This window comes from Anastrepha ludens, chromosome 5 (assembly GCF_028408465.1).
Source record: "Anastrepha ludens isolate Willacy chromosome 5, idAnaLude1.1, whole genome shotgun sequence".
NCBI classification, from domain to species: Eukaryota; Metazoa; Arthropoda; class Insecta; order Diptera; family Tephritidae; genus Anastrepha; species Anastrepha ludens.
The window spans coordinates 25,591,127-25,617,275 of NC_071501.1; the positions used below are offsets into that span (position 1 = coordinate 25,591,127).

General features: G+C 36.6%; 1 protein-coding gene across 1 annotated transcript in view; it reads left to right on the forward strand.

Moving 5' to 3' along the window:
• Positions 1–26,149, forward strand: part of LOC128863719 (semaphorin-1A) — a 272,319-nt gene that overhangs the window by 60,740 nt on the left and 185,430 nt on the right. The window contains 1 exon segment of the mRNA XM_054103025.1: positions 7,127–7,235. Coding sequence (XP_053959000.1) covers positions 7,127–7,235 — 109 coding nt within the window.

Here is a 26,149-nt window from a genome sequence, read left to right on the forward strand (position 1 = left end):
AATAATAAGCGTGAGTGTGTACTACTGAACATTGGCAATATTTTTTTTTTTTCTATCAGAAATGTACCTCTAACACCTTTTATTTCATATACATAAAAATCAAAAATCAAAATTTCTATATTATAATTCCATCCCCTTTATTCTGTAAAAGCAGTGGACTACTATCAGGATTATATGGTAACTTTTCTGCTAAAAGGTACTATGAGAAAGTGTAACTATTGGACAAATGGTGTATTCACTCAATCAGCTTTTAAAGTTTCCAAAATCCTTACAAAGGCTTCCAAAAAGTTCTTCCTCGATTTTTACGGATTTTTGTGCATCGAAAATATGCCATTACAACTTTTTCTTTCTTCTTGGAACTCACATAGGAAAAGTGGGTAGCAGGAAATCGCTTTTCATAAGCAACTATAGGCATAAATAATTCATTGAGTAAATGCTTATGTTTACACCCACACACACACACACACACGCGAGTCTACATAAGCGATAAGTGTAAACTAAACTACATTGTAAGTAAGTGCCGTATGGAGTTATATACCGAAATTATTTATATACGTCGCAGTTGTTCTGAAAACTTTCCGCAAACGCATACTTTTGCATAAATTTGTGTGCAAAGAAATCGACGATATCGACGAGGCACTCTTTCAGATGCATACCACACACACCCACACGCAGGCATACGCAAACATACATGTGTCAGAACAAATACCGGAAGTTGATCTATGCGCTGCCAAAATTTGTTGAGCTGTGGCATCCGGCATCAGGCAGCTGTCGTGGCTGCATAAACAAACACACGGTAATACATTCATCAAAACGATTGCAACTGCTCTCAGCAGCAAACCAAACCACGACAAACCACGCCAAGCCAAGCCAAGCCAAACCAACTAACCAGCCAGCGAGCCAGTGAACCAACCACCTGCCATGCTGCCACACCCTTTTTCGCTTTTTGTTGCTACTCCAATTTGTTGTTGTTATTGCTGTTGCTGTTGTTGGTATTGTGATTGTATAAACTTATCCGTTGCATATTTTTCGCATGCAAGCGCCAACAATTCCCATTCGCATTCGCATTCGAATTCGCATACATTCGCTTATTTGCTCGTCATGCGCCGCACGCTGTGTGAGTTTACTTGCACGCGTATGTGTGCACACATACATACGCACTTCACATACGTACATTTAATAGTATGTGCAAATCCTTTTGCGTTATTGAAATAAGTTTTCGTTTTGGCTCCATATTTTGGCATATTTTCGTGTGCGCGCATGCAACATTGCTGCTGGAAAGGTTGCAGTCGCGGGGTGGCACGGCATTGATGACGGAAATTTTGATAAGCTCAGTTCATTGGTTTTTCGACATAGCGGATTTTGCTTTCATCATTTCCTTTTTTCGAGGCTTTGCGTAAGATTGAGTCGATCGATCGACTGCTGTGTCAATTGAGTGAGTACTCGCAGTTGTTGTTTTTTCATTTACTTCGCATGCGGAAGTGGTGGTGGTGGTGGTGGTGATATTTTGTTTTCGTTTTTTGCCAATAAATTATTAAGATGAATATGACATTTTCGAAAGTTTTAATGGTGCCATATACTCGATTTGCATACTTCAGAAAAGTTATTTTCGCATCAAATTATTCACAAATAACTTCTAAATAAGTACAACTGAGCCATGGGTGGAGAGAATGTAAGATTGGATTGATGAAAGGACTTTAGTTCTTGAAAAAAATATATGAGCTATAAACCATTTATGACAGGGTTACCCATATTCGACGGGCCCGATAGATTTCGATGACTCTCGGTTTTGATTTGACCTCTTTGGATTAGAAAGAGCATCACCAGTCGAAAACCTTTCGTACAAACGCTTGTTTAACAGGGTTCTTAGAAGACGCACTTTTCAAATAATTTAATTTTTTATACGCACGTTGAGTTTTCACAATTGCCTTCTTTTGTTGAATGTAAATTTCAACAATTTGGGAGCACTCGCGTGGCGTGTACTGTCCCATGGTAGAAATTTGCTTGGACTGACGCTTCCAACGCGGTATGTCATTAAGCGATCTGATGTCTCTGTCAAAAGATACAGGGTTGCAAGATGGGTCCGTCGAATATTGGCAACTCTGTATTTGTTATATCTGATTGGCATCCAGTCACTTTCAATACGAAAACTTGATATTCGAGGTGTGGCCCATTTCCATACACAGCAAGAACTTTTCCTCGAGCTAAATAAGCGGCAGACCTGCAGTTTCATAGACAAACAAAAAACTGAAGCATACGAGGGGTGCCTTTTATATGTCAAGATTAGAGAACAAAAACAAATTTTAATCATCGAAAATCACTTTATTGTTTTTCAAAATATTCTCCATGAAGATCTATAGACTTTTGCATGCGTTTGAACCAATTGTCGAAGCACTTTTGCCACTCTGAATGAGATACCTCCAAAACATGCATTCTGAATGCCGCAACCGCTTCTTCAGGTGTCGAAAAACGTTGCCTCTCAGTTTGTTTTTTACGTACGGGAATAAAAAGAAGTCATTCGGTGCCAAGTCAGGACTATACGGCGGATGACCCATTAATTCGATGTTTTGGGTGCTCGAAAATGCAGTTGTTTGAGCCGATGTGTGAGAGCTCGCATTGTCCTGGTGAAGAGTGATCCGTCTTTGGCGATTGGTTTTCCTAATTTCTTGGAAGACAACTGGCAAACAATTGGTTGTGTACCACTCAGAATTTACTGTTCTGCGTTGTTCTAGTGGTACGGCTGCGAGATGTCCAGTTTTTCCGAAAAAACAGGCGACCATTTGCTTGGAAGTGCTTCGTGCGCAAACAACTTTTGTTGAATTTGGCTCATTTTGAAACACCCATACAGTCGACTGCTGTTTAATTTCGGGCTCATGCGCGTAAATCCATGATTCATCACCTGTCACGATGTCATAGACGTGTTTTGAAGCCCTGCGATCGAATATTTTGAGCATTTCCTTCGATCAATCGACACGAGCCTTTTTTTGAGCGATTGACAAATTGTGTGGGATCCAACGCGAACAAATTTTTTTGACAGTCAAATGTTTATGCAATATTGAATGTATGCTGGTCCCACTAATGCCTAAGATTGTCTCAATCTCACGATAGGTCACATGACGATCTTGCAATACCCTCGATAAACACTGGTCCTTGATGGAGCTTCATTGCCAAAAAATTAATTAAGTTCATCCATGTAATGTTGCTGAGTTAATCCATGTCGAAAGTTGTAAAAAATAATCGCACGAAAATGTTCACGATTTAATATAATTTTTGGACCGAGATGAATCTTTTAAGTTACTGTAAACAACACAAATAGCTCTGGTATTTCAAAACGTTCTGAGTACGTAAAAGCCAAAAAATGTCAAACTTTGCGATACAGCTGTCAGTTGCCAGATTGCAACACCAGGGTTGCCAAATCCCGAAACATAAAAGGCACCCCTCGTAGTGCAGTTGAGTTAAAAGTTACTGAGAAAGATAAAGCCAAAGAGGAGATGAACTTAATTTTACTCCGGAAGTAAACTTCGAAGTCAAAACTATCAAATCAAAGATTAAAGTGAGAGTCACAGTCAAAGGCTTGATCGATGTAGAAATCATAGAAAAATCTTGTCGAAAAGAACATGAAAGTTATAATTATTTATAATAATGTTTTATCAAGTTCAAAGTTGGATTATGGTTTAAAGTCAAAGTCAGAATAACATTCAAAGTCTATGTCAAAGTCAATGTAAAAGTCATAGCCAAATCCAATCAAAAAACAAAAAAGAAAACCAAAGTTAAATTCCAAGTCAACGTAGAATCCATATCAAAACCTTTTCGCAAGCAAAACGAAAGTCAAAATATTTACAACAATATTATAGTGAGGTTCGAAATCGAATTCTGATATGAGGTCAAAGTCACAATCAGACAGAAAATCTAAAAAAAGATGGATGTAGAAATCATAGAAAACCCCAGTCAAAGAGAAAATTAAAGTCGGAATCATACAAAATAATGTTATTACAAGGTTCGAAGTTAAATTGTGACTTAAAGTCAAAGTCAAATTCAATATAAATGGTGGTTAAGTTTGAAGGGCCGGTGTTGATTTTGAATAAAATACAATTTTTTTAAGAAATTATTATCATTTCTCTTTATTATGATAATATTGGTATGGCTCAATTACGTATGGAACAAAACATCGGCCAAATGAGCGCCGCAGCCTCGGCGGCACACCTCCAAAGATCACCAAATGCAAATAGTTCCTTATCTAAAGGGCGGCTAAGTTTGAAGGGCCGGTGTTGATTTTGAATAAAATACAATTTTTTTAAGAAATTATTGTCATTTCTCTTTATTATGATAATACTGGTATGGCTCAATTACGTGTGCAAGAAAATATTGGCCAAATAACCGCCGCGGCCTCGGCGGCACACTGCCATCCGATGGTCCAAATTTTCGATGACGCTGAGGCATAATTGAGGTTCTATGCCGTTAATGTGCCGAATTATCTCATCCTTTAGCTCTTGAATTGTTGCTGGCTTATCGACGTACACCTTTTCTTTCAAATAATCCCAAAGAAAGAAGTCCAACGGTGTCCTTGACGTTTAGATGTGGTTCACATTCAACATCTGCCCTTGAAATTTAACCACCCCTTAGAAGCCATAGCCAATTCTAGTAAATGCAAAAGTAAAAGCCAAAGTCAATAGAGAACCCATATCAAAATCTTTTCTGAAGCAAAGTGGAAGTCAGAATTATTTATGGGCCATGTTATTGTTAGATTTGAAGTCGATTCAATCATAGCCTTCCAGTAAAAGTCACAGACAAATCTAAGTATGAATCACAAGTTCTAAGAGAGTAAAGTTTTCGTCTCAGTCTCAGTCGCATTATCTGCTTCAGTCTAAGTACAAGCCATATTATCAGTTTTAGTGTCGATCTCAGCCTCACTCTTACCCCTTGTCTCAATCTTAGTTTCACTTTCAGCGTCAGTCGCAGTCTTAGCCCAATCTTAATGCCAGTCTTGGATTCAGTCTCAAGCTGTGTGTCTCAGCTTGGTCTCTGTATCAGCCACAGCGACAGCTTCAATCTCAATATCAGCTCTACATTTGTCTAAGAGTTACTGTCATTATCACTTTTAATCTCAGTGGTGTCAGTATCAGTTACGATTTCAGCTTTGCTTCAAGTTCCAATTTCAGTCTTAGCTTTAATCTGATTATGTCTCAGTTTAGTCCCACTCTAATTAGATGTTATTAGATGCAACCATAACCTTCGATTAAAAGTCAGAGACAAAATCTAGGTATGAGTCACAGGTTCTGTAAAAGTAAAGTTTTCGTCTCAGTCTAAATCGTAATATCTGCTATAATATAAGTACTACCCACAGTGTAAGTTTTACTGTCGGTCTCGGTCTCGGTTTCAATCTCTATTTCAAGCTTTAGTTTTAGTCTGACTTTTAGCTTCACTCTGAAACTCAGAGTCAGTCTCACTCCACTGCCTATAACAATTTCAATTTCACTCTCATTTTCAGTATTAGATTCAGTCTCAATATGTGTGTCTCAGTTTAAGTCTCTGTATCAGTTTCAGTATCAGCTTCATTCTCAATATCAGCTCTACATTTGTCTAAGTGTTACTGTCAGCATAAGTCTCAATGTCGGTTCCACTTTTAAGTTCCACTCTCAGTCTTAGACTCAACCTCAATCTCAGTTTCAGATTCAGTCTCAATCTGTCTGTCTAAGTTTAGTTTTTGTTTCAGCCTCAATGTCAGCTTTATCCTTATCCATCCACATTTGCGGATAAATCTTACTCTCATTATTACTTCCAATCCCAAGTCACAGTCTTAGTCCCAGTATCAGTCTTAGTCATAGTCTCAGTCCCACTTTTAAGTCCCAATCTCAGTCTTAGTCTCTGTCTCAATATTTACTTCATCCCCAATGTGTCTCAGCTTAGTGTCAGTATCAACGTCAGTTTAGTCTCACTCTCAGTCCCAGTTTCAGTCTCAGTATCAGCCTCTGTCACAGCTTCAATCTTAATTTAAGGCTCATTCTCAGTCTCCATTTCAGTTTCAGCCTTAGTTTCAATCTGAGTATCTGGCCCAGTGTCAGTTCCACTTTCAGATTCGGTCACAGTCTTAGTATCTCTTTTTGTTTCAGTCTCAGTATCAATCTCAGTCACAGTCTGAGTCTAAATGCATGTCTGGGTTTAAGGCTCATTCCCAGTCTCAGCCTTAATTTCAATCTGATCCTCTTGTTCAGTCTCATTTTCAGACTCAATTACAGCCTCACTCTTACTTTCTGTCTTCACGTGAAAGCTAAAGTACCAGTTTATATTCTTCGCAGTCTTTACCTCTGTCTCAGACTCCGGCTCAGTCTCAGACCCACTTTCGAATCATTTGTCTAAGAGTTGCTGTCAGTATAAGTCCCAATGTCGGTTCCACTTTTAAGTTCCAATATCAGTCTTCGTCTCAATTTCAATCTCAGCCACAGATTCAGATCCCAACCAATTGAGATTTTCTTTCAAATTTCGTTGCGCAGATAGAGCACTATGAGGAGAGATTGCCTAAGTGGCTCTTAAACTTGAGATTTCTGCAAATCAAAATTTGAGTCGTCAGATGATTATTCGGTTGATCAACTTCTTGCTCTCTTAAGTATTAACTCGGAGGCCTTTTTTCACTTTTAATGGCAGATGTGGGATGTCTTAAGGACTTCCTGGAGTAGTTTTCACGCAAAATGAGTTTTGCAGTTCTTTGGTAGTAGGTAGTAAAATACAATATTTGAGTAGCTCCATCGAAATTCCTGCGCTACTTCATCCTCTGGCTTGGTGTAATCGCCTAAGCGATTTTGACAAAGTTCAAAGCGAGTCACTTGTTTCTTCTTCGTTTTAATCGGCACCATTTATAAATCTTAGTGAAGCCAAGTATTTTTTCATTTGATCTTTCTCATGCTCCGCTAAATTATTACCCGTAAGAAGTGCTAAAATAAATGGTGAGTCACAAAGGCGCAACTCAAAATCTAAAAAATGGGACGTTGCATATTTTTAGGCGCTTTAGGCCTTTTGCACATACCTCACGTACGTTCACTTACATTTTTCTATTCTTTACATGCAGATGTACGAGTATTCATATAAATATTTGAAAATATTTACGATTTCCAACATTCTTCTATTTCAGAAACATCGTTTACAATCTGAGCATACACGACCTAACGGAACAGCAGCGTTTGGTGTGGCAATCCACAGAGGATGACGTCAAAATGTGCATTATTAAGGGCAAAGCCGAGGTAAATAAAGCAATAATGAATCAAAATTGTTTGTCTTTACGTTTGTACGGGAGCCTATTTCTTTATTTTTGTTTACATGAACAAAACGCAAATGAAAGGCTATGTAAGCGAGAATAACCAAAATGGGCATAAAAATAAATCTGCGTCATTAAGAGTCCCTGCATGCATTCAACCTCGCACGCGCACACGCCGACTTGTACACGACACGTGTGTCATTAACGGTGACTGTTGTGCGCCGCCTTGCGATCTACAGTTACATACGTATGTGTATGCGTGTGTGCACATTTCGTGCTAGCGGTTATAATTAATTTTGCTTATATTTTACTGGCATTCATTTTTCGCGTCTTAAGCGCTTAATGCGGCGCAAAAGTTTCATCAATTAAAAATAAACATGACAAAATATGGCAACAACGAGCGCCGCAATCGAAGTGACAAGCAGCTTGGGTGAGCGCCTAAAAGCATGCACCTATACATGCATATGCATACGCGTACACACACACACACACACACACACACACACACACACTTGCAATATCGTACAATGGTGCAAATGTGCAATGGTGGCATGCATGCGTCTGCACGTTCGCTGCATAATTATTGGCGCTTTAAAGTGCACTTGAACATGCGAACTCCGCCGTCATTGCGCCATACGAGTACGTAAAAGCGTGCAAGCATTGTCGGCCAGCCAAGCCGAGTCTCACTAGCTGTGGAGGCTACCACCTGCCAGCAAAAGCAACTGTCCTCAACTGCGTACTAAATTAAGAAATAGGCTAGCAAATGTGCGGAATTCTATTGCGTGCATATTTTTCACTTGAAATTTTAGGTCAAAAGGTCACGTGATAATTGATTTACTTTACGACCTCCACCAGCTGCTTTTGCTAATTATTTTATCCATGATTTATTCTACCCAACTGAGAAGATGCCTTCTATCGATTTGTGTAATACTTTTAGGCGCTTCGTCGTCGTCTACACTTAATCAGTTATGACACGCCGCGTATTTTAGTGCTAATTAACTACTTCAAGCAAAATACACGCGCACGCATTAGACGCAAGCCACACCTTTGGTGAGCAAAGCGCGCGCGCGATAAGCGCTTAAAGCCAATGTATTTGAAATCGCCTCGAAGTATGCTTCTCATTTGTCTATGCAGCCGTTCATTTGCTTGGCCGCCTTAAGTTTTGTCGGGCGGAAGTCATAATAATAGAAAGACTTGTACTACCAGTGTATTTTATGGCAATTTGTATGCCAACTTTGTTGGCATTTTTGTCTGTCCGTTCGTACATCTGCACTATCGCGCCGTTGTCACGACTCAATTCACTTCGCCTCATCCTCGCAGCGTAAAAGGCCACACTACTTCCGATTCATTTGTGTTGCATGCCAGCGTTATCGTATATAAGTTTATTTAAATGTGTCCGCGAATACAAGTGTTTGTGTGTGTGTGTGTGTGTGTGAGGCTTTGTTGGAATGCAATTAGAGTTGGTGAAATATTTTGCATAGTCACGCAATTAGAAAACGTCGTCGTCGTTGTAGTCGGCGCTAAGAAGAACGAATGGGTGAATGAACGATGCACAGTGGGTGGATATTGGAGAAATTTGGGTTGTATAAAAATTTGTTTAAAAACAAAGAATAATAAAAGAAAATGAAAAAGAATTATATTTTGTGCTGAAAAGATTTGATTAATGAGTAAATGATTTTTTGGAGATCGCATAAGAAAAAAGAATTTTTTTAGACACTTATTTTTTTTTACTGTGACGCACTTGCAGTGGGAGGTTATTGGAGAAATTTTTGTTTAAAAAAATTTTTTTTTTTTTCCTAAATAAAGAATAATGAAATAAAGAGTGGAATTCTATGTTGAAAGATTTGAGTTGTGGAGTAAATGATTTTTAGTGATTGCATAAGAAAACAAAAATTTTTTAGGCACTTATTTTTTCGTACCCGCAGTGGTAGGTTATTGGAGAAATTTTGTTTTAAAAAAATATTGTTTAAAAATAAAAAATAATAAAAATTAGTTAAATGTTATGTTGAACGATTTGAGTTATAGAGTTAGTGATTTTTTGGAGATTACAGAAAAAACATTTTTTTTAAACAATTATGTCTTTTTTAACTATGACACACCTGCTGCGGATTTCTTCATAAGGTTAGGTTAAGTATATCTGGCGGATTTGATGGGATCCCACAGAGAACAAGAGTGTTCGTAGTGTTACCAGTGTTGTTGGAGTTGTGTTAAGGTAGTAGACTGGTAACTTTCACGTTTTTTGAAGCCATGTTTGGGACATTTTTTGGAAGGGAAAATAAAATTCAATCGGTTTGATTTTCTGATATGTTATTAAAGGTATCAGAAGGTGTACAAAAAATTTTTTTTTTTGTTTTTTAATGTTTTGATACTATTTTTGTACACTGCAGCAAGCGGCAAAAAAAAAAGAGGTACAGTGGCTGGCCGGCGTGATTTCGTCACTTGTGGTCATTTGAAACAGAAAAATCAAATTGCTTATTAATCAGTGTGCTTGTCGTTCTGGCGGGTAGTAAGATCAAATGATTTTGACAAAAAATAACAAAATGGCGGACTTCGCAAGAAAATTGCCCTTTTTTAAAGTGGAAATCGGACTAAAAAATGGAAAGTTAGGGACGAAATAAATTAAATTTACTAAAAACATTTCTAAATTTCAGCTCAATCCATTAGATAGAAAATTTGTTTTCACGACGGGCAATCCGGAAAAAGGTTGTTTTGAGAAAAACGCGTTTAAAGTTTTAGCAATTGAGCCGCGCAAGTACGAGTCGCTCTCATGTATGTGCTATAATTTCGTCAATATTTCGAATTTCGGTCTAAAATTTGTACATTATATTACCAATATATCGCACTTTCAAAATATGTAAAAAACCGAAATTCGAAATTTTCAGAATAAGTTACCAGACTACTACCTTAAACATAGTTCGTGACACCTGTCTTGGCGAATTTTAATAAACAGTTTAAAATTTTGTCAGCAATACCCTTCAGAGATGAGAAGTATGCCGATCCCAGGCAATTGTAACGAGTTCTGCTTCAGTGGCAGAGGAGACGTACCTCGTTCTTCTTCGCATAAGTTTCACGAGTCGTTCTGGACCAACCCCATTTTAGCTGCGTACTATGGAGTGAGACAACGGCCCGCCAATACTCCAACCAATATTTTATATTCCTTCCTTGGGATTGATAAATACTCGCCAAGTTGGTTGTTTTCGTGTTGCAAGTTCGTGGCATTATTTTGGCAATCCTGTGTGAGGTCAAGGCTTCCCATATAGACTATGTTTCCAGAGTTAGTTTCTCGTCTAGTTTCGTCTTCAAAACGGGGAGTGAGCGATATATGTTCGACGTACTCGTCCCAGGGAAGCGGGAGCCTCCCTTAGCAAGCTCGTCAACTTCTTCACTAACTAAAGCTAAAATTCCATAGTCAATAATCTTGAAGTGAATTTTCGATTCCAGCTGAAAAAAAAAATGTAAAAGCTCCTTTCTTGGTTAACTTGTTTAGCTGATTTTTGCGCTGAACAAAAATAAACCGTAAAATGTAGGACTGTCAACTCTTTTTGACAGGTCGTGTAGCAGAAATTTCGATTTCCCATTTTTTTTTATTCACTGTTGAAAATTTGGGTATAGGGCTTTTTAAAGTCAAATATCTTCGCTTCTTTTTAACACTTTCAGGATTTTATTTTATTTTTTTGGTTTTTACTATTTTTATTTTATATTGCACTGTTGAAAATTTTGGTACAGAGCTTTTTTAAAACTTTCAGGATTTTATTTTTATTTTTTTTTTTTTAATATTTCCATATTTTTATTTTTTATTGCACTGTTGAAAATTTTGGTACAGAGTTTTTTTTAACACTTTTAGGATTTTTATTATTTTATGTTTTTTATATTTCCATATTTTTTTATTGCACTGTTGAAAATTTTGGTATAAAGTTTTTGTTAACACTTTCAGGTCTTTATTTTCTTTCACTTGTTTTTTGCTTTTTAATTTTTTAAAATTTTTATTGCACTGTTGAAAATTTTGGTACAGAGCTATTTTAACACTTTCAGGATTTTTCTTTTATGTTTTTCTTTTTAATATTTTCAAATTTTTATTTTTTATTGCACTGTTGAAAATTTTGGTACAGAGTCTTTTTAACTTTCAGACAATTATTTTGGTTTATTTTTTGATAATATTTTTATTTATTTTTTAATGTAATTAAATATCTTCACTTCTTTTTGACATTTTCATAATTATTATTTTTTTTTCATTTCAATGGTTTTTCAAATTTTAGTATAGAGCTTTATAAATGTTTTATTTTTATTGGTAAAATGGGTTTTTTGTTTTATTTTGTTGTTGTTTTTTTTTTGACAAACATTTATTTTAGTTTTGAGGATTGTTTTTTAATTTTTTGCAAATTTTTGTTTAAATCATTTTTTCATTAATTCGGTTTTTTCGGTTTTAATTTTTTTTTTTAATATATTTCGCTTAAGTTCTACCACTGTCCGACGTTGTGCTTCCTTGGTTAGGCACATGTGTGTGTGTGTGTGTGTGTGCATGACACAATCTAGGTTGGCGACCAAATTTATGTATGTAAAAGCACTTGAATTTAGTCGTTGGCAATTTGCGCTGCATATTTTTAGGTGTTAAGTTGAAACTAGGCGAGTGCGATTACTTTGAAATGCCAAGTAGGCATTGTTTGTTAAACTTGTTAAACTCGTTATTCCCTATTTTACCTTTTCCCCCGTTGCCTGCTATCAGCCTTTCCTCCCTTTCCTTGTTTTCTGTTGCGCTAACGGTTTTTCTCTTATTTTATTACACTTTGTGTTATCTTCTCTTTTTTCCTGCTTTGCCACCCAAAAAGCCCTTTTCCTTTGGCCTTTTCTCTTACTCCCCTTGCTCTGTTCCCGCACTGGCGCTCGCACTGTAGTTTTACCTTTCAAAGAAATTCTTTGCATTTTACGATTTCGCGGTAATTTAAAACAACTGCATTAAAGCATTAAACTGCGATATGTAAAATTTTCTTATCCGCGCTGTGCATTAAAATTTAAATAAAGTCAAAGTTTCTTATTACGTGCGGTTGCGAGAGCTGTTTATAAACTGCAGTAGTTTTTACCTGGCTGGGCTGCAACGCCATGCTAAATTTGTTAATATTTGTTGTTTTTTTTTTTTAATAAAATATAATGGAAAATTTTTCATATGCGAATTTAATTAATTCAGGTGGAATGTTTCTCGTTTTTATTGCATTGTAAACACGAGCAGCTGAAATATTTTGCAATAATACGAAATGTGGAGGGAAGCGAGCGCTGACTCCTCTGATTGCAGCTGCTTCGATATACATAAATTGCAATAATTTAAGCATTAAATACTATTTTTTATCAAATTTTCATATACATTTTTCATATTTTAGAGTTCATATTCAAGAATTAGCGCGAACTAAATTCTTATGAAGGGTACCGGCAATGCACAAAGAAACGTAGGTGGCGCAAAATTAATTATGAAATTTTGTTTTTGACTAACTTTTTTTCTAAATAAATCTGCTTTTTGACCTTTACGCGCTTCATTGCTTGTCTGTCTGTTTGTACACTGCGCCTGTCTAATTTGCAAGTTCCAAATGTTGATTGACGCCATTTGCAAAAATTATAAGTTTTCTTATAGGGTGATTAATTTTAAATTGAAATTAATTAATCTTGTATAAGTTCTTGTACGTCTGTCCGCATTTATCTATTACTGCCGTAATTTCTATTGGCATGAGCAGCATTTTTCTTGAGTTAAAATTAAAATTTTTAAAGATACGTTTGTCTGCAGGCCAATCAAAAGAAACTCGCAGGATATCAGATAGGTGGTGCTGCGGTCGAGATATTTTGCGCCATATTTTATAAATTGTATAAAAAATATGTATGAAAACATGGAGAAGATACTTCAAAATTTCATATTTTCACTTCATTAACACAAATTTTTTTATTATTTTATCATAATAAGAGTATTCCCCTTTCAGCAAACCCTTTATACTCGTATATTCACACAGTTTTCATTGCTTTGCTTTCTTTGAGAACAGCTAATGTGGGACTTCGAAGCATAGATCAGTGACTTAAGATACACCTGCAGCCTACTACTACAGTCTGCAGTCTACCTACTAACTGATTCGAAGCTTTTTCACTACCAGTCTACCCTGCAGCTAAAGTAACGAGTGATTTTTTAGCTATTATCTTTTTAAACAGTTGGTTTAAACAGCTGTCGCACGTTTCGTGTTTTGTTTCACTGTCAAACATCTTCAGTTTGGTCCATAATTTAACCATGAATCGTCTTACAAACGAACAACGCTTGCAAATCATTGAATTTTATTATAAAAATGCGTGTTCTGTTAAGAAAGTTTATCGCGAGCTTCTTCCATTTTATGGTCAATTTAATCGATCCACTGAAGCGGCTATTCGAGCTATTGTGACTAAATTTATAACCAAATTTACATTATTGGACATCAAACCACCAATGCGCTTACGAAGAGTGAGAACTGAATAAAATATCGCAGCTGTATCGGCCAGTGTTAATGATGACCATCAATCATCGATTCGTCGCCTTTCGCACCAATTGGGCCTCTGTTACTCAACAACGTGGAAAATTTTGCGAAAGGCTTTAGGTGTGAAGCCTTTGGTGCAAGAATTGAAGCCTACCGCAACGCAGAATTTTTGGTGAATGGGCTCTTGAAAAGTTGGCCGAAGATCCACTTGTTTATCGAAAAATGGTGTTCAGCCACGAAGCTCATTTTTGAATCAATGGGTACGTAAATAAGCAGAATTGTCGATTTTTGTGTGAAGATCAGCCAGAAGAATTGCAAGAGCTACCAATGTATCCAGGAAAGGTCATAAACCGCACATGGGCTGGATGTATCATTGGACCGTACTTCTTCAAAGATGCTGCGAATCGTAACGTAACTGTGAATGGTGAGCGCTACCGTGAAATGATATTCAACTTTTTTTTGCCTAAAGCCTGCTTCAATTAACATTACAACATTAAAGCATTTATATGTGAGAAACCAGCCGAAACATTGGAAAAAGTATGCCAAAATTGGACTAGGCGGATGGATTTGAAGCGCAGTCGCGGTCAACATTTGCATGAAATAATCTTCAAACATTAAATTATATGGACTGTACTATCGATTTAAATTAAAATTTCATGAATTTTACTGAATTTTACGTGAGTTTTTTGAAAAACTTTCCTATAGCTCTTAAAAAACACCCTTTAGTATGGCCATCAAATACCAGTGCATCTAAAAAAATGTTCTTGGAATAGATTGGTTCTCACTAAGTGGACGTCTAGCAATTTTCAATGGGGCTAAAATCGGGTGAAGCCCGGGTACATTAAGTCGCCTTTAAATCTACGTTTTGGAAAAATTCCAATTCATTGGTTGTAGTGCTTCCCAAGAGGCTCAGCAGATGCCAATTAAGGCACAATGGAGGTAATTTTTTACACTTCCCGTTGAAAGTATACCATTTCTACAAGTTATTTTGATACATTTTTTAAAGCACTAAAGCACTCGTCGAGTGTCCTGTATCTAAAACAAACTAGGCCCATCTAATCGCATAAGAAATATTGTACCGCTATGTAGCTCCTAATGCTTACACTGTAAGATACTTAAAGGTGTTTTATGAAAGTCTGTAGAAAATGAACTGCTGCTGTCAGTGCATTTTGCACATATGTCCAGTCCTACAAAGAGCAGGGCAGGGACAAAGTAGATGTTCCAAAGTATCGCTAGGGTTCCAAGTACTCTAAATAAAAATTAATTAATTAATAATCTGACAACAAAGAAAATTATTTTTTTCCTGTCTATTTTTCTTCTTGCTATGGCAAATTGTGAAAGTTGAGGGCATCTACCAAATTTGGTGGTTATTCGCAGTGAAAGGTTTGCTCCTTCTTTTCATTAGAGCGCTTCCTTGCCATAGCATTCCGTGTTTTATTTGTTTTTGAAGTGAAACTTCTTAGGAGTTGATGGACGAGCGAGAATGGAAAGTAAAATTTCAAGGCCATGCAACGTTTTGGGCATTTTCGTTCCGCGAGAGAGAAAAAATATGTAGCGTAGAGGGAAAGGAGAGAGAGAGCTATTCCTTATATATATCTTAGATACACTTTAGGATATTTTTCCTTTAGTTTTAGTTTAATTGCTAGTGAAAAATAACACTGCCTACTTTTTGGCGCTTGTTTGTTGGTGCAAGCTTGTAGGAAATATATTTTTGGTGCCAACTTTTTGGCGCTTATTTCCATTTCCTGGCTAGTGCTTGTACGTACTATACAGTTCTATCCATTTCGGCGTCGGATTTATCGGTATTGCCCTGCGGTAATTTGTGCCATTGCTGCGGTCCTGGAATCGCGGCGTTTGTGCGGGTGTTAAACGCTCTGAGTAGTGCGCGTTGTTGCCACGGTTTGTGTCCGGCGTTTACCTACACCGGTCGACCCGTCTCCGTTTTTTGTAAATTTTGTCTATTTGTATTCTCTGCAAATGTTGGGAATTTATTTAGATATATATTATTTCTCTCTCTTTGTCTCTCTCTCTCTCTCTCTCTCTCTCTCTCTCTCATTCTCACTCGGGTCTCTCCCTCTTTTTTTGTCTACCTTGAAAGTTTCTCTTCTGTTATACAGGGTGCGCCATATAGCGTTTGCTTTTTGAACCACCTATTTCTTTGAGAATGGTAACACAAATGGCATGTCAAATGTGTTCATAATTTACTTAAAGGTTTGACATTTACGAAATGGGACGCTATACGCTTGAACAAAATTGGGAAATATTGAAAACCTATTTCCAAAGTGGTGAGCCTTCTTCTTCTTTTCTGATGAAGCTCATTTTCACATCGGTGGCTACGTCAATAAGCAAAATTGTCGGATTTGGGGCTCAGAAAATCCACACGTTACTGTAGAGAACCAAATGCATCCACAACGAGTCACTGTTTGGTGCGGTTTTTAGTCCGTTGGTCTATGCGAACCATCCAGAGACGATTGATGCTTTAAAACACGAAATCGAAGTTGCCATTCATGAAATTGTAGTCCAAACAATCGAAAATGTGCTTAAAAATTGGGATGATCGAATGGCCTACTGTAAGCCCAGTCCTGGTAGTCATTTGAACGATATTATTTTTCGCTTATAAATGACAATGTTCAATCTTCCAAATAAAAAAAAAGTTTGAAAAAATATTAATTTTTTTTTTAAAGCCGATTCAAAAATCAAATTTTACATGGCCCACCCTATATGTATATTAGTAGGAATTTGGAATTGAAATCGCGCAACCAGTCAAAATGACTGCTCTGGTAAATCTAGTGTTAAATTCAGCAATCCATCTTTCTACTGCACTAATTCGTCCCCTTAGTATAACAATAGCCTATGTGCTCATAGGCTATTATTTTTTTATTGAATTTTTGGATTCTCCATCGTCGATTTTATATGGGGTCAAAATTTTATCAAATTGTATTTCCACAAAGTGGGTCAAAACGTCAGTCAAAAAATAATAAATATTTACAGACATAACGAGATTTGAGTGAGAGCTACTTTCGACAAAAAGTTTGAAATTCATTTTCTCAAAACATCAAAAAATTTATAGGCTATTTTAATACTAAGGGGACGAATTGATCGTGAAAAGTCCTGATACACTTTCAACATTCGTTCATGAATTTCCTTTGCTTTAAATATTCCAAAAATAAAAATTCAATCACTGGCTTCACTAAAAAGATTTTAAACAAAAAATGAATTGGCAGAATGAAATGAAACTTCGCAAACGTACGAAAAGACGAAAAGGGTACAAACATAACAAAAAAAATTGAGGCTATTAGCAACGCCCCCTTTTATCGAACCGCGAAACTTATTGAACAACCTGGTATTTCACTTTAAAAAACTGAACAAATCGAATCACTGAATAAATTGCAAAATTATTAAATTTTTTTTCTAAATATTTCCAGTTTACTTCTTACCACACTCAAGCCTAGAAATAAACTAGTTTTTAGAGTAATTGAAGACAATATCCAAAATATTTGATCACTTGATTTGGAAATGCGCTCATACCTTATCTTAAACGGCTAAGGGGGTAAATATTTGTGCGAGGTGTATCTCAATGGCTTTTTCTCTCCACTCAATTTGTGTTGCTTTGCCACTCGGCCTCTTCTATTTGCCCACTAAATGCTTGTTTACCTCTGTTAGTTAACGAGTTCCGTTCTACGCCCTTCTATCTCTGCTGACGCTCGGTGTAAAGTGATGGTAATCAACCGGCATCCTGCACCCTCCATCCGCCCGAGTGCCAAAGGGCGCTATTAGTTCAAGTTAATTGCAAATTACTAATACTCGCACAATATTTTATTAATTTCTAATTCCAAATCACATTTTTGCATTTATGCGACCAGCTACTCACACACGCACACACACATATATGCATATGTGCATAATCGCCACTTGATCTTTGTGCATTTATGTAATTATTTTTAAACGCACACATGAATTACTTACCACTACATGCACGCATTTATTGCATTTGATTGAGATTTATAAAGCAAAAATTATAATTTTTGTTATCAGAATGCCTGCCTAGTTTTTAATTACAAAATCAAATTACTATTTAGGCGACACACGCATTTTTGTGTATACATATATACATGTGTGTGTATGTATGTGTGTACACGCTTAAATGAGTAAATGAGTGTGCGCGTGCCTGCAAATAAGCGACTAAAACAGCTGAATAGCAATTAATTAATTTTACAATTATTGCAAGCACAAAAGAGCACCCTTTCATGACCTCAGTTCACCCACGCACTCGCACACACGCGCACACAAACAAAGGCATTCACGTGTCTACAAACTTTGGTTAGGGTGTGGCAACCCTCCATATCACGCAGCTGGCTATTTAAGCCGATTTTATATGCGTGTAGGGGTGCGTGCATACATCCATGCAGTTTAATTCACATATGTTTTGTTGTTGCTTTTGTTATTTTCTGACCCTTGTTGCATTGAAAAATGTGACCATCATTCGCCTGTCGCACTCATTTTGCTGCACTTTCGTTCACTTTCGGCCAGCTGCTGTAGGGCAAATTGCAGTCAACTCAATTTAGAGGCCAGAGTCGGTGTCAAAAACCATTGACCATACTAATAAATATCGTTAAGGTGCGTGTTGAGGGGCTTACTGCGGCCAGGGGTGCACACTCCATTTTGACACAATTTGTAATTTGTTAATTTATTTAAATGTATGCCTAAAACTTTAAAAGCAATGTGACCAACTTGGTTTTAGCACAGCATTAATAAAAACAACAACAACACCAGTTTAGTATATCCCAGCAAAAACAAAAACAAAACAAAAGAACAAATACAATAATCGGATTGTTTTGGTTGCCCACTATGCCGCTTTGTATTTGCATATTGTCACATGCGCTTGTGTGTGTGTGTGTGCGTGTGGTTGTGTGCTGCCGGTTATAATGTTAAATATTTGAAATAATAAACAAAACCGTCCATATGTTGATTTTAAATAATAATTAAGCCTTAGGTCAGTGGCTGAAAGTGTCCCCTGTTGAATATTTTATAACACCCAGGCAAAGTTGCATTCACAAACACGCACGCATGCATGCCACCCAGCAGGGAATTTCACTGCTTTTGAGCTGGCGTATTTCTAGTGAATTTAGATGCATGTCGAATAGTCTGCATGTCACCGCGCGCGCTAACTGCAGTTTACGCTTAATTACAGAACCGGAGACAATTGTTGTTGTTTCGAAGCTCATTCAGTCTCTTTTGGACGGCAGTTAACTCAACTTAGCCTAACAGAAAATTTTATGTAAACAGTGTAGGCTTTATTGCAATTTTTTGACGTGATAACGTCTTATAATTCGATTTAACAGGCTGGACGCACGAAAAAATGTGTCGTTACCTTGCTCATCAGTGTTACCTTGCTCATTGCCGTTACCTTGCTCATTTGTCGTTACCTTGCTCATTGCCGTTACCTTGCTTGAACAGCATGTTGTGTTATGTTATGATATGTTATGCTATGTTATGTTATGTTATGTTATGTTATGTTATGTTATGTTATGTTATGTTATGTTATGTTATGTTATGTTATGTTATGTTATGTTATGTTATGTTATGTTATGTTATGTTATGTTATGTTATGTTATGTTATGTTATGTTATGTTATGTTATGTTATGTTATGTTATGTTATGTTATGTTATGTTATTTTATGTTATGTTATGTTATGTTATGTTATGTTATGTTATGTTATGTTATGTTATGTTATGTTATGTTATGTTATGTTAATGTTAACTCATTCTCTATATCCATACAAAATATCTATTAAACAAATAAAATTAAAATTTTCTTTTGAAAAATGTAACCATTCAATCAGTATTTTCTTATGACGTTATCACGTTAAACTATCGTCAGTAAACCGACTTTACAGACAATCTCTTTGTTCAAGATAGGCACAGTCAGAGTCATACCTGAAAAATATTCTGTGAGATTCTGTATGGTAAACTTGTTATGCAGAAATTATGATGGCATCTACATTTAGCACACAATTTTTTTTCTGTAATATGTGAAGTGCATATCCCATTTTTTGAAAATAATGCAGACTATCCTCTTAGTATAAAAATACGGGCAGCTTCAGTAGCAGAAAAAGTCCGAAAGTACACAAAATCAGCTGCTAAGTTTACTCTATTGAAGCGAAAGCGCCAGTAACTATTTGTTGTCAGCAAAGCTTGTAAGTATGAAAAATCAGCTATTTGGGTTTACACGCTTGCGGTGAAAATGCTTTCTAGATATTTCCAAAACTTAACACGACTCCTAACCTGAATTTTAAAGGAAGTCTGACTTTTCATAAGTCTCAATTCAGCGATTTGTAAAAGAACGTCCAGTTTTTGGTCTCCCAATACTTTTTCCATCTTCGACAGGAAAATTTTCTTGAATATTTTTCACCAACCTTTGAATTGTTAACACATTGGAAAGATTATTTCCACACAAAAAATTTACGAACTATACAACATGTTGTTCTTAGGGCCCGACTATAATAAGAATAAGTTTCAAAAATTTTAACGCGTTGTCCTATCGTAAAAAATAGTACATTTGTCTTCTTGAAAAAAGGTCAAAGAGGACTTAAAAAAGGAACCGTCTAGGAATTATTCACTATTGACGTCTAGGTGTCACTTTTCGAAGAATCTTTACTGTTCGAAAGCGCGCAGAATTAAACCTTTGGATCCTTGACTGAGATGTCTTTCAGGCTGTTATATGCTTGTATCTTTAAACTACACAAAAGAGCATTTTTCCCTCTCTGGTAAATGATTTTTCGCAAAGGCTAAATTACGCGGAGTGACAAAAATCGGCCGCATATGAAAACTGGAAGACAGTTAAAATACAATTTTTAGTTAACAAATCAGTCACAATTGTCGATAGATAAGACTACGAAGGGAAAACAGTTATTTTGCTAGTTTAAATGCCAATGAAATTTCCTTATATACGAGTTTTTGAGATTCGCAAAATTAGGAAGAAAAAGGACGAGTATGCAGTAAAGAAATTGCGAAAGAAGATGAGTTGCAGATTATTGGTGGACCACCTCCCAATTTGACTCTAGAAGTCACACTTTTTCTTTACAGTCCAGTGAAATTTTCCTAATTTGGTCTCAGGTTGATCTTAATTAGATTTTTTTCGATAGACTCTTCTTTATTATGGAAATATACATAAATGTATTAAAAAATATTTATTAAAGACTATACGACAATGAACCAAATTGGTCGTCTGTCGGAAAAATACAGTTAAATTGTCATTGAATACCAAATTCATTCCGAATAAATATCGCAAAACGTAAATACATTCGTTTACAATTAACTCTCTATTTTTTAAAGCAATTGTGAACAAGGCAGCTGCAGTATACAAATAGACAAGCAGTGGACCGCGAGAGGATTAAAATGAAGATTTTTCAAACAAATTTTTTATTCACTAAAAAGTTATTCAAAACTAAAATTGGATGATTAATTCTGCGCCACTTGTCACTTCATTAAGCTCTATTGCCTTTAAGGGTCTATAATAAAATTTAATGGCGCACAATTTTGTGGAACATTTTCACCCATTACCTTTTACACGTGTGGGTCATTTTGATCATAATTTTTTAAAACAAAAAACACTTTCCGACACAACAATTTTGAAAAGCTGTAAAATTAATTTAGATTTCTTTTTGGAGTCCTATTCGAGAGTTAGAAATATTTGAGTTAAATTACTCCTTTATTTTGATTTAACGAGACAGGCTGACTTGAATTTTCATCGCTACATTTGTGGTGTACGGGGTCCGGCACTCAAAGTGTAACCAATTAAAATTACTATAAATTTAGTTTGGAATATTACCTTTATTCAATTCAAAGTAAAAAATGTGTGAAAATAATGCAAAATTAAGAATCCATTTACTTTTGCTCGATATGCCGACCTTTTTCCTTGACTATGGCCTTGAGACGGTACAGCAACTAAACGCTTGCTGCCCGAATGTGACTTGCAGGTATTTTGGCCCACTCGCGTACAATTGTTTTTTCAGCACCACTAGTGCTTCTTTTAGTTCGGACCTTGCTCACCAAAATGGCCCAAAGATAATAATCCATCGGATTCGCGTCTGGTGATTTTGAGAGCAATTGTATGTACGTTGTGAAGTCTGGAACGTTGTGTTTTAGCCATTCTTGATTCACTCGAGCTTTGTGAGATGGTGCCGAGTTCTGTTGTAACGTCTATGGTTTGCCACCGAAATGTTTGTCTGCCCACGGCTTCAAAGCTACCGCCAGAATACTTTCCCGATAATATTTCCCATTTACCTTGCCGCCAGGCGTGACGAAAACGATTGGAGAGCGCCCATCTGCGGTTACAGCGGCCCAAACCATTACCTGTGGCGGATGCTGTCTCCTGGTGGCCAATTGATGACTCAAATTCTCGTATGAACGGTCGGTCAAATAAACCTGATCGGTTTGGGAGTTTACGGATTGCCCACTTTGAAAAATTTTCTCGTCAGAAAGCACAATGTTCGGAAATTGACCGCTTTCGGCCAGGCGACGCAACTCCATCGCTTTCTCAAGTCGGAATTGTTGCTGCTTTTGTGTGAGATCGTTCGCCTTTTGGATCTTGTAAGGCTTGACTTTGAGATCATTTCTCAGTGGGCGGCGGATGCTACGATCAGATATTTTTAGTTCTTACGTCATTTGATAACCACCTCCATGACATATCTCGATGCAACCAGTATCATTGTAAGAAGTACTGGTGCGATAAACAAAAACTTTATGTACTTTAAGGGGTCAGTCTACTTTGGAGACTCGAAAAAAAGGCTATATTCGTGATTTTTTTTTTTAAAAAACTATAAATGATAGTAATATAAAATTTGTTTGATTTATTAAATAAAGTCTTAAAATTCAGAAATAAATTTTTTTTTATTCAATTTTATAGTATTTTTAGTAAAAAAATAGCAGTGAAGCGTAACGTCTCAAACATGGGTTGGTGAGGCAGCTCCATCAGAACTCAAGAACGGCTTGTCTGAAACAAAAAAATCAAAATGTTTCAGATTCAGTAAGATACTGGCTACAAAATGACCCTCGGATATTAGGTTTTAATGAAGACAAAAAAATGGCTGATAAAAATGGAAAATTTTTGATAGAACGGTTTTTTTCGCATATTTAAAAAAAATATATAGTAAAAATTTAAAATTTCAAAACCCCCGAGCGTCAATTTGGTGCAAATTATGTCTAGAATAGGTGATCCAAATTTTATGAAAATCGATTGATTAGTTTTTGAGATACAGTGGAGCTAGATTTTGAAAACGTTGTTTTCAGAAAAACGCGTTTAAAGTTCATCGATGCACGCTATACGCGCAGGTAGACGAAATAAGGTACTGATGTTCAGGTAAAAAAAAAATAGTTAGAGTGCTCGGATTTTCTTAAAATTTTTACACAATATTTCTGGATATATATACTTTCAAATTATGCAAAAAAAAAAAAATGAAAAATTTTAAAGTGACAAAGTAGACTAACCCCTTAAGGTGATGTCCGTGCATCAGCTGCGCGAGCGATCTGAAGTTGTTTACACTTCGAGTGCCGGACCCTGTATTATCTTCATATTCCTCTTATGAAAAACTTGGTATGTTGGCTATTAAAAAGAGGAAAAGTGGAAGTATTATTAAATTAAGCCTTCTAACACACTTATCTTAACACTTACAAGTTTATCATCCTGGGGACCGCCTATAAAATAGTCTGCTTGAAATATTCTTAGAACATTTTAGCCCTCTAACTCCTTTTTTTTAACGACCTTTCGTTTTGACTCTTTGGAGAATGAATCAGAAACGCCCATTTAGGCAGGAGTTAGAGGGTTAAAATGTACTACAAAAACTATACTCGTTAAGTTCTACCATAGAAATAGGCAAACAGAAATTTTATTTAAAGTTGCTTTTTATCTTATCAAAATGTGCAAACTTTAATCACCCATGAAAAAATAGTCCGACCCTCCTTAGCAGCACTATCTTCAGCAAAGTAGGTCTGGGACGCATTTTCTTTCACAATTATTTGCATTTTTTTTTGTGCTGAGCAACATTTGTGCAAAATTGTTGCACTGTGTTGTTATTATTCTTTCATTCTTCCTAATTCGTAGAAAGCTCTGTTTTTCTCTGCTGGGCATTTTCATGCGAATTTCATAAATATATTATTCCACACACAACCGTACGCGTAGTGCAGAATTGGTGTTTTAGGTGACACATTTAATGGCATTCCGCCTGGTTGAAAACACAATGAAAAGGCAATAAAATGGATATGTTGCGGTTTAGCGCAGCAACCCACAATAGAAACACTTGCAACTTCCCGATTACAAAAGCTAGAAAATTAAAATTAAAATTAAAATTTTTTGCCCAAATTGGAAAACTGAAAATACTAGTATTTGCCTCTATTATTTATTGTTGTGTAGTTAGGTTATCTGATGGGACTGCCAGTTCCCAGTGAAGTTTTTCAATCGTTAATTATTGCATAACTGTGTCGTTTAATTTTATTCACAAGGCCTTACATAGCCCACTCCGCGCTGGTGAGGAGTATCGTGTAGGGTGGAACAGCGAGCTGTATGAGCTATCATATATAGGAACATGGACACGGATATGGCTGGCTTAGCCATGTCACCCGTATGAACAGAGACGCTCCAGCAAGGCGAATCTACTACACAGTAACCCACAAAAGAAAACAAGGGATAGGCAGACCACATCCCTGTCGAAAGAACCAAGTGCTGCCGGCCTTACCAGCGCTCGAACGCAGGACAGTAACAGCTGGTGCGCTGTTTTCGATTCGGTCTCAACCGGCACACGGTGAAGCGATCTTACCTAACAACCAGAGTTGCTGGATCTAAAACTGTGGTCCTATAACCTTCGAAGGATCCACATAGCACAACTGTATAGTTAAAGGGGCCTGGAAGAAAAGCCCTCAACTCCATCCACTCATTTTCACAATCCAATTAGTTACAACTTAGTTAACAAATGAACTCGAAATGCATTTCTCAGATTGATTGTTTTCAAAAATGTTTGGGCAGACTTTGCGCTTCAACCCCTCTTTGGCGAAATAAGAAGAAAATCTATCCTTTCTTCGATCTCATGCATAATTTATGAATAAACTGGATAATTATGAGAATTTTCACTGAATGAATACACCTTCCCCAGCGGGTCAGTTGTTATAATTTGACCTAGGTAAGGTATGCCTGCCGTAAAAGGCGACTAAAATCTAGGGTTAACAATCCCTGAGTAAGAAAACTCAACTGGTAGTGTCTTCGGCTACAAGGTCGAACCGAAGACTTAATCTCGATACCATGGGGAACAGAAGTAAAATTTGCTTTTTGAATCGGCTATAAACTTTTTTTTTTATTTTGAAGATTGAATATTGTCATTTATGAATGAAAAATAGTATCGTTCAAATGACTGCCACGGCTGGCTTTACAGTAGGCCATTCGATCAACCCAATTTTTAAGCACATTTTCGATTGTTTGGGCTCCAATTTCATGAATGGCAACTTCGATTTCTTATTTTAAAGGATCAATCGCCTCTGGATGGTTCGCATAGCATTTGCCCTTAATGGCTCCACACAAAAAATAGTCCGACGGGCTTAAATCACAGCTCCGAGGCGGCCAATTGATATCTGAATATCGGCTGATTATTCGGTTTTCAAAAACGATAGCCAAAAGTTCAAGTGTAACTTTGGCAGTGTGAAACCAAATGTCGTCCATGTCATCCTCTTCAATTTGTGGAAACAAAAACTCGTTGAGCATGTCACGGTAACGCTCGTCATTTACTGTAACCGCGGAAGAAGAAGAAGACTCACCACTTTGGAAATAGGTTTTCAATATTTCCCAATTTTGTTCAAGTGTATACCGTCCCATTTCGTAAATGCCAAACCTTTAAGTAAATTATGAACACATTTGACATGTCATTTGTGTTACCATTCTCAAAGGGCTTAGGGAGGTTGTAGCGGCTATCCACTGCGGAAAACACTCGGGCTCATAGGTCATTGTGATACCGTAAGGGGACTTTCTAAAAAGCAAACTGAACTGATCGAAAACTTTAGAAGACCCCTGGATTTCATGGTGCTGAGATCTCCCATCTGATTAAAGTTTTGCCTGCAATAAGTGATATATCTTAGTTTAACTAGAGCAGGGCTGTGGCACAGATGTTTTAAATTCATGTCTTCCTCACCTTTATAGCTTTTATAGAAGTCGTGTGTCTCCACCTCTGGGCGTGTGTGCCTTTTATAATATTTTTAAGATTTTTAAGCTTTTTCAAAGTCTTAGAATACCAGGGTAATTTATAAGGCTTTTTCTTTCTGAGCGGAATGTTATGTAAGCAGAGTTTAGACAAAATGGACTTAAAGGCAGAACAACTACTAAAGGGTGATTTTTTAAGAGCTATAGTAAAGTTTTTCAAAAAAAAAAACACGCGTAAAA